At 38.0% G+C, this 10,228-nt stretch overlaps 1 protein-coding gene across 1 annotated transcript; it reads right to left on the bottom strand.

The window, feature by feature from the left end:
• Positions 1–402: 402 nt before the first annotated feature.
• LOC118964421 (uncharacterized) lies at positions 403–9,276 on the bottom strand. The gene is made up of 2 exons (XM_036975492.2): positions 8,683–9,276; positions 403–3,646 (listed from the first exon to the last, which is right to left on the bottom strand). Exons 1-2 carry the CDS (start codon positions 9,008–9,010, stop codon positions 2,760–2,762), a joined length of 1,215 nt encoding a protein of 404 aa, XP_036831387.1. The 5' UTR covers positions 9,011–9,276; the 3' UTR covers positions 403–2,759.
• Positions 9,277–10,228: the final 952 nt, after the last annotated feature.

Raw genomic sequence — 10,228 nt, 5'->3', positions numbered from 1 at the left:
CCAAACACAATGCCCATCCTGGCAGATCTAAACTTAATGCGATCACATTGTGACTTTAGTGCATCCAGACCTAATACAGCTTGGAGTGATCAGATGACAGAAGTCACATTTAGGTGCCAGGTGTAACTTAGGCCATAGATGCTCCATATCCATTACTTTGAGTGTTTTATATAATATGACTAAATGTGTTTCTGTGTTGCAGGGACAGTCAAGAAATGGAACAGCAAGACCACAAAACATGACATAAGCAGAGCTGTGGGAGACCACCTCAAGCCCCTGGTAGAGCCGGGGGTGGTGTTTACCACTCCACCACGCCTTCAGCAGGCTTGAAAAGTGGGATTGATACTGTTTTTCATACTAAGATGGACAAAGAGTCTGTTGATTGGTCAGTCATTGGGTTAATTTGTTTAGCAACATGTTCAAATCAAGATTTATTTATACAGCACATTTCAGACATGGATGCAACACAATGGCTTCACAGGAAAAAATAAAGAAAATTAAAAAAAGAACTGAAAGACTAATGAGCATTGAAAGGAAATGCCATTGATTAAAATATTAACAATAGGATGCTATATCCAACCCAAAATATAACTTGTTTTTTAGGAGAGGCTCTAAAAGACACTACGGGGGCATCAACTGAAAATTGACTGGTAACATCAACTGGGACCTAAATGAGACTAAAAAACAATAATAACTTAAAGACTAATGAGCATCCTAAGGAAATGCCATTGATTAAAATATTAAATTATCCAACCAAATTACAAGCTTGTTTTGTAGGAGGGGTTCTGATAGACACTATGGGGGTGTCCACTGAAAGTTGACTAGTAACAACAACTGGGACCTAAAAGACACCCACCATGAGACCCACTAAATCTGCCCAAGAAGAGTCAAACAAAAGAAAAACCCACACCAAACTTAAAGACAGGAAGCAAACCAAAAAGGTGGAGCAACTAAAAGGAGTTGACTCTCCACATCTATTAAGACAACTGGAGCACTGAGCCAGACACTCTTAAATAGAACCTGGACCAGCTCAGGTGAAACACCTTCACACTAACGAGATGGACAAGCCAGCACAGGTGTAACACATACTGACTAACGAGGTGACACCAGTCAGTGCATCCTACGTGCTAAAGTCCTACCTCAAAACATAAATGGAAAAACCAAAGCCTGTAACACCTTCCCCTTTAAGACAACAAATATTTCCTATATTTTTGTTGGACAAGTTTGCTCACCACCAACAGAAAACAACTTCCATTTCACATTATTATCAACTACAATGATTCACCAATATAAACATGGTGTCTACTTGCTGTCAACAACTAAAAACAAGAAAAAACACGTATTTCTAAATAATAAAATACAATCGTATCATTATTTTCTCCTTTTTCTTTCTATAGAATCCTAAAACTCTTCTAGAACTCTCTAGCTTCTAGAACTCTTGTCTTCCTAAAACTCACTAGCTTCTAGAACTCTCGTCCCCTTGGAACGAGCCCAAACAAAACTCAAATCAAATTGTATTAGTTACATGCGCTGAATACATGTGTAGACCTTACAGTGAAATGCTTACTTACGAGCCCCTAACCAACAGTGCAGTTAAAAAAAAAAAAATTGGACTGCCGACTCGTGAGACAATCAGCAAGCAAGTTGACCTTACCACAGACATGTCTGATTTCAAGAGGAAACTCCTGCGATATCCGTAGTAACTTTCCACCTCACTGTGGAGCTTCTCTCTTTTTTCAGGGTTCACTCGATAGGCATGTTGTTGGATCTGGGCCCAGTCCCCAATGTCATGCTCTAGTTCATTTGGGTTGGCACATCTGAGAATGTTATCTTGCTTTTAGACTATCAGGGATCAATGTCAATATAATTGTACCCAACAATTGTCAGTTGGTTGCATAAATAATTATTACTAAATGTTACATGAATTGTAAATATGAAATATCAAAACCAAATGTACACCCCTTTGTTAATATGTATTGGCAATAATTAACTTAGTGGTGAGGCATGGAATAATAAAATGTATCTTTTGTCAGGCTGGATGTTTGAAATGTGACTAGGTGATTTGAGACATGCTTCTTCAGTAGTGGAATAAAGACAGTTAGCACTTGGATGTTGTAAAGAAATAATGGAGTGATGTAAGATTGTTAATAAAATTCATTATAGACCAATTGATTATACTGCATCCATGTGTATAGGCTGCAAGTACATTGAAATTAAGTTGTTTTCAAATCATTGAAAAAACGACCCGAAAATACATATTTTCAACTTTCATTTTCAACTTACAACCGAACAGAAATTGGACGTCGGGCATAGTCTTCTTTTCAATGTCTTTTGAATTACATTTTGGTAGGTGAGAATTGCGCAATGTCAAAACATAGTTTTAATGTGTCCAAATCAATAACCAATATGCAGAAACAGTTTGGGATATATTGAAAACCTAAACATTGAAGTGTTGCATTTTGATTCAAGTGGGTAACCAATGTGGTAAATGTAACACAACTCTATTTTTGTTAGTCACATTTTGTTGAATCTCATAAATAGTACTCTTTCAATTAAGAAGCCTGGATTTTTCCCCTGAGACTAAAATCAATTGAACATTGGGCAAATGTTTATGGTTCTACATTCTGACATTCATTAAAATACTCCTACAATGTTAATACATTCTATATTGTGACATTATTAAAATACTTCCACAATATTAAAAACATTCTACATTGTGACATTATTTCATTGATATCATGAAACAATTACTTCATGTATCATGAAACAACTACTTCATGTATTTTCTGATGTTTAATCAGAGATCTTTTATCAGAGTATCTCTTCCCACATTGATCACAACACGGATTCTCTCCTGTGTGTGTTCTTTGGTGAACTATCAGGCTGTTTAGCTGAGTAAAACTCTTCCTACATTGATCGCAGCCAAAAGGTTTCTCTCCAGTGTGTATTCTCTGGTGTGATTTCAGGGATTGTAGCCAAATAAAACTCTTCCCACAGTGATCACAGCCAAAAGATTTCTCTCCAGTGTGTATTCTCTGGTGTATAGTTAAATAGCTAGATGTAGAAAAACTCTTCCCACATTGATCACAGCTATACGGTTTCTCTCCTGTGTGTGTTCTCTGGTGTACTATCAGGTTGTTTAGCTGAGTAAAACTCTTCTCACATTGATCACAGCCGTAAGGTTTCTCTCCAGTGTGTATTCTCTGGTGTGTTTTCAGGGTTTGCAGCCAAATAAAACTCTTCTCACATTGATCACAGCCAAAAGGTTTCTCTCCAGTGTGTATTCTCTGGTGTGATTTCAGGGTTTTTAGCTGAGAAAAACTCTTCCCACATTGATCACAGCCAAAAGGTTTCTCTCCAGTGTGTATTCTCTGGTGTGTTTTCAGGGTTTTTAGCTGAGAAAAACTCTTCCCACATTGATCACAGCCGTAAGGTTTCTCTCCAGTGTGAATTCTTTGATGTATTTTAAGGTCTGGTGAAGAGTTTAATATTTTCCCACAGTCAGAGCAGCAATGAGATTTCTTCTCTGTGGGTCTCTGCTGGTGTTTCTTGAGGAGTTCTGATCTGAAGAGACTCTTCTCTGCCTCGTCAGAATCATGATGTTGTTGAGCCTCCCAAGAGGATCCACGATAGTCCCGTGTCTCTCCTGCGTGAACGACAAAGTCAGACAGATGGTTAAAGGCCCACAACAGCAGAAATCCACTGTGTAGTTCTACAACAATTGACGTCTGTTAAATTTTCCAATGAAGACAGTCAAGTTAGCAACAATAGTCATATTTTGTCTTGATTTCACAATAGTAGTAACATCGATGATTATGGGTTGAAATTAGTTATTCATGTTGTTGAAACTCTAAGCAGTATGCCAGATGACTTTTGGTTTCCAATATAGGCCACTTTCTGTGTTTGCTAAAATTGTGGCATGAGGGCAAAGTACACACAATTTGGTTGCAGAAACTCCTCCCTGCTAATGAGGAAACCGCTAGTTATGGCTGTAGTATATCTGCTAATGAGGAAACCACTAGTTATGGATGTAGTATATCTGCTAATGAGGAAACCACTAGTTATGGATGTAGTATATCTGTTAATGAGGAAACCACTAGTTATGGATGTAGTATATCTGCTAATGAGGAAACCACTAGTTATGGATGTAGTATATCTGGTAATGAGGAAACCACTATTTATGGATTTAGTATATCTGTTTGGAGCAAAAATGGTGAGCGAAGATTTTAAATTTTCACAATGTATTCTGAATATTACAGTGCACTATCAGCACAAGATCAGGAGTGCTACTCACATTAAGGAGTGAAACTCACATTAAGCTCTGTATCTATTCACTAGTTCACCACCGTGGGGGAAAACTCAGGGGAGTTCTCATAGGCTGACATCAAATATAGCCTCCATTTCCAGGTTGCTTATGAGCTAAGTATCTCTGTGTCCAAACAGACTAACGAGACCCTACTGTAAATCAAGCAGACAATAACACATTATAAACATCAATTTGTTAGGGATGTTGGATCCAACGTGGAGCACGGCCTAACTGTCTTTACCAGAGTAATGAATGAAGAAGCACTTTGGTTGTTGTTGCATGTCGTGATGTTTGTCATGTGACTGTCATTCAGAAAATGATTTCCTGGATCAGGTGATGATAGTTGAACATGTGACTGTAACTAAACAGCTACAGTATTAAGAATGTCTAATTATTGAAGAACCGCGTTAATGACAGTATCCATTTGGGTGTTGTCTATAAAGTTAAGGTGACTCTCGGTTAGAACCATTGGATTTAGCAAACTCTGAAATTATAAATAAACTGTTTTCCCAGCGTAACATAAATAGCCACTAAATGTTACATAGTTCGAGAGCATTTTTTAACTTAGAAATTGCACTGTTGGTTAGAGCCTGTAAGTCAGCATTTTAATGTAAGGTTTACCTACATCTGTTGTATTTGGGGCACGTGACAAATACATTTGGATTTGATAGAAGTAGGACTAGTCTACCTGGCCTGCGCGCAAATGTAGGCCTATAAATGTGCCCATTTGGGGATGTCTGATAGTATTTATGATTGTCTTAACGCACCACCACTAATGAGTTGTGGAGTTTCTCAAAGTAATTTTTCTTCACCTCAAACAGCAAGTAAACAAAGTCTAATCAAAATCAATTGCGAATGACAATAGTTCCTCAAAGTATTTTCATAAAATATTGCCCTTTCGATACCACTCGGCATAAAAGGGAAAGATGTAACGATGCTCTGATCCAGTGGAAATATCATAAAATACTCGATTACTTCTTATTCCTTGCACAAATAGCCGACAGCTGTGTCTGTCCCAAACTCACTGGCGCGGGGAACTATACCAGAATATTTTATACAATGTTGCAAGCTCGCTATCTTGAGTTTTGGGCTGACCCAGTTGATAGTTGATATAATGTTTCAAGTTCGTTGTAGAAAGGCCATGTGCAGCAAATGTGAAATATTTATTTTTATCAGGATATTTTCTACCTGCAGGCTGCAATGTTTTTATTTGTTGGCTTTATGTAGGCTATTTTTACATAGTTGGCAATGGCAATAAAAGTTACTTTTAGATTTGTATAATTTTCATTTAGATAGAATGTAGCTTAATCACAAACAATGATTTTGAGATACTATTATAAATTAATAAATCTGTTCCACGGAAATGTACCTGGTTGGTAGAAATGGTAAGTTAACTTGGCACTCCAAGTGGAAAATGTTGCCGACCGCTGGTGTAGCCCATTACCAGAAACTTCATGATCACAACAGCAGAATCTTTCCCCATCTGGTTAGGTTATCTTGAGCTCTGGCTCCCGAGTCATTTTTATGTCTTAATTATTTAATCAAACAGCCTGCTTAAAGCATCAGACCAGTTCAGTACATATAGTTGAGTTTTTGGGGATGTGTCTATAAATGAAAAAAATCACGTTATAACATGTCAACCATTTGTTTGGTAGAAAGAACAGGCGACTCTTGGTTGACCAAGATTTACTTTAGGTGGGTACACTAGAAGATGATTTTGGGGCAACGCAGTTGGGACATGAGCCCGATCTAACATCACTGGAGAGACCTGAAAATAGCTGTGCAGTAATGTTTCCCATCCAACCTGACAGAGCTAGAGAGGATCTGCAGAGAAGGATGGGAGAAACTCCCCAAATGCAGGTGTGCCAATAAATCAGTTAAATGAAAGAGGGAAAATAATATTTTTTATCAATTTTAGAATAAGGCTTTAAAGTAACAAAATGTGGAAAAAGTCAAGGGGTCTGAATACTTTCCGAATGCACTGTATACAGCAACACCTCCCCCATCATTCCTGTATTTTCTGTAGATGTTATATCCCTGTATTGCTACTGCTGTATCAAAGGAATTATCTCAGTGAGTTTCAGAGATGAACAGTAGAGTGCATTCCAAATTCAATAGGCAGGCAAGTAAACAAAAACGTTTTCAAATAAAAACTATTCCAGAAAATGTCAAAGCGTATATAACGCCCGTCCAAGAGACTGTCGACCAATCACGTTCATATTGTCATGCTGTGACACGCAGTTCCTGAACTATTTCTCACTAAATCCCTTTTTAAAGTCAGGGTATGAGTCGAGAAACATGCCTATTTTACTTGAAAGTATGTAATGTTACGATTGCAAAGCTACACAATATTACAGAGAACAAGTGAATTATCTCACATCTCTGAAAATATTTGTAATGTTGTGCTTCTTGTTCACAGAGGGTAATTCATGCCAATGTTATTTTCTTTAAGCTGTTAATACGAATCGAAAGGAGTTTCCAATATCCTAATTTCTTAAAGTATATCTGGTGATAGCAAGTGATAGTGATACACAAGCTAGGTCTATTTGAAACATTGCCATCCCATGGTAGCATTTACCAGCCACCAGGTTCAGAAGCTTTAAAACCACAAAAAAATATATTATATTTTTGCCCAAAATTAAGATTTAAATTATTCAAAATGAACATAATTCATGCTGGTTATTATTTTAGCCTATTTTTGTTTTGGAGTCAAAGATAGTTTTGGAATAGTTTTCATTTTTCAAACAGGTTTGTTATTTTATTTCAGTTTACAAAATAGTTTCCCCCTAATTACAATTTCTATAATAAGCATGGAGGTTTCCCCTAACAACCCAGTCATAGGTACTGGCGACAAAGCGCCTCGTAACCTAGCTGGGAATGGGACAGAAGGAACCCTTCTGTGGTAACAGACAGGTGCGATTTGAAATCAAATCTAATTCCCAGGAATGGGGTTCATATGAACCACAGAGACCATGTGTGGAATAATAACATGACCGTGTCCAACCCTGCTTCTTCCCTTGACTCCACTACCAGCCACCAATCTCCAACAGGGCCCTTAACCTGTATCACTAGACACCTCATAGTGAGCTACAGGTAGGAATCAGCAATGAATCCCAATAATGAGACACCTCAGGGGAGGGGTGTCAGAAACATAAAAAAAAAAAAAAAAAAAAAAAATATATATATATATATATATATATAGTGTTTTATGACAAACCGTTTTTTACGAATCCGTCAAGACCCCAACTTAGACTTTACCGTGAAATGCTTTACTTACAAGCCATTAAACAACAGTGCAGTTCAAGAAAAATAAATTATTTACCAAGTAGATTAAAATAAAAAGTAATAATAAAAAGTAACACAATGAGAATAACTATAACGAGGCTATATACAGGGGGCACCGGTACCGAGTCAGTGTGCGGGGGTTACAGGCTAGTTGAGGTAATCTGTACATGAAGGTGGGGGCGTAGTGACTATGCATAGGTAATAAACAACCAGCGAGTAGCAGCAGTGCAACGAAGGGGGAGGGGGTCAATGTAAATTGTCTAGTGGCGATTTTATGAATTGTTCAGAAGTCTTATGGCTTGGGGTAGAAGCTGTTGAGGAGTCTTTTGGTCCTAGACTTGGCGCTCCAGTACCGCTTTCCATGCGGTAGCAGAGAAAATAGTTTAAAACTTGGGTGACTGGAGTCTGACAATTTTGTGGGCTTTCCTCTGAATCCGCCTATTATATAGGTCCTGGATGGCTGGACAGGAAGCTTGGCCACAGTGATGTACTGGGCCGTTCGCACTACCCTCTGTAGTACCTTACGGTCAGATGCCGAGCAGTTGCCATACCAGGCATTGATGCAACCGGTCAGGATGCTCTCGATGGTGCAGCTGTATTAACTATTGAGGATCTGGTGACCCATGTCAAATTTTTTCAGTCTCCTGAGGGGGATAAGGTTTTGTTGTGCCCTCTTCACGACTGTCTTGGTATATACCCACGTGGGTGACTGACAAACATTGGAATAAAAAAGCTTATATTTTGGGTCCTGATGGGGTACGGCAGTCGAACTAAGCTCATGATGCATTTAAAAGTGAATTCTTAAAGAAAACATGGGTATTATTAATGTATCAGTCCCAAAATGGATGTAACAACTACTGATTGCCCCTTTAAGAGAACATATTGGGCTAATCTAATAGAATATATTGAGGAATACAGTATTTTAGGCATTGTCATTGGATGCATTTGATCAATTGTTAACGTTTTGTTGATGGTCCACTCGTGATGTTCTACACGTTACAGTGTAGCTTCAGCCATTCCTACAGAACAACATTAAAGTGTAGAACCCCTGTACTGCATATTGGTTCAACGACTGCAGAGACCGTACTTACTGGTGTTAAACAGATCTCCAACCTCCTCTTCCTCATCCAATGTGACAGACATCTCCCCCTCCTCCCCTTTCACTCCAAAAACTGAATCCTCCTCTTTATCTTCCTCTTCTTCTTTTACTGTAATATCCTCCTCTTTCACTCTGAACGCGTCTTCCTCTTCTTTCACTGAAACATCTTTCTCTTCTTCTTTCACGGTAACAGCCTCACCCTCTACTTGTTTTTGTAGTGTGACATCTTTCTCTTCCTCCTCCTCTTTCACGAGAGCTTCTTTCTCAGTCCAGCAGACGACCTCCTCTTTAGCAGGAGGAGAGTAGCTTAGTGAACTCATGGTCGGAGATGTTAGCTATCTAGCATTAGAGAGTAGCCTAGATCTAAGCTAACTTAACAAACCAGCTAGCTGACAAACAACGTAAATATATAATTAAATGGGCCAACAAGTACATACAACAGAAGTGTGTTTAATACACATCGACTAATATACACCAAAACAGTGTAAATAACGTGAATGTTGTAGCTATGTTTGCTAGAAAGCTACCGAGGTGTCTGAATAGCTGTTGTTATTGAAGGAGCGACCCGTCCACTAGATTATACGTCACCCTGGCAGCATCGCCTGAACCGAAAAGGCGCACATCGCCATCTGCTGACTGGAGTGGGCAACGCAGGAAACTAAATTAGATTTTTCATTTATTTCATAAAAGTTTAATATTATATTAATATTATATTAAACAGAGACCTGAATGAAACCTCCACATAATAAAACTAATATATAATTAATATATAATAAAAGAGCAGAACTGGTCATCACAGAGTGGCTGTAGTGCTTTGTAGACTGGGTAAATCCATTTGAATTCAATACATTTTTGACAGCGTCCCTTTTGATTTAAAAAAAGCTTTCCTTACATGTTTACCGAAGGAAGAAGTGATAAGAAAGTGACTTCATGTAACTGAATGTAAAAACATTCATGAGATATACAGTACCAGTCAAAAGTTTGGACACACCTACTCATTCATGGGTTTTTCTTGATTTTTACTATTTTCTACATTGTAGAATAATAGTGAAGACATGAAACTATGACATAACACATATGGAATCATGTACTAACCATGTAGTAATCATGTAGTAATCATGTAGTAAAACGTGGTAAACAAATCAAAATATATTTTAGATTCTTCAAAGTAGCCACCCTTTGCCTTGATGACAGCTTTGCACACTCTTTGCATTCTCTCAACCAGCTTCACCTGGAATGCTTTTCCAACAATCTTGAAGGAGTCCTCACATATGCTGAGCAGAAATAAACACAACAAGGTCAAAATCATGTTTGACGCACTTTGAATGTACTTTTTTTGCAGTACAGTTTAAAACTAGATGAAGGAACACTGTGGACAATATACAGCAAGTTGCAACATTGAAATACAGAAATGAACACTTTTCCATAAACAAGGTCTAAATTGTGTTTGATGCACTCTGGATGTACATTTTTTCGTAGATCTGTTTAAACTAGATGATAGGAACACTGTGGACAATTTTCAGCATGTTGCAACATTG

This window comes from Oncorhynchus mykiss, chromosome 4, assembly GCF_057628025.1.
Source record: "Oncorhynchus mykiss isolate SJ-2025 chromosome 4, ASM5762802v1, whole genome shotgun sequence".
Taxonomy (NCBI): Eukaryota; Metazoa; Chordata; class Actinopteri; order Salmoniformes; family Salmonidae; genus Oncorhynchus; species Oncorhynchus mykiss.
The sequence above is the reverse complement of the archived record's forward strand: the minus strand, read 5'-3'. Positions and strand labels throughout refer to the sequence as shown.

Excerpts from the sequence above, each read along its gene's own strand:
- LOC118964421 (XM_036975492.2), bottom strand. The coding sequence starts at position 9,010 with ATGAGTTCACTAAGCTACTCTCCTCCTGCTAAAGAGGAGGTCGTCTGC. Across the intron at positions 3,647-8,682 it reads TGGAGATCTGTTTAACACCA|GAGAGACACGGGACTATCGT; the intron begins GTAAGTACGGTC and ends TCGTTCACGCAG.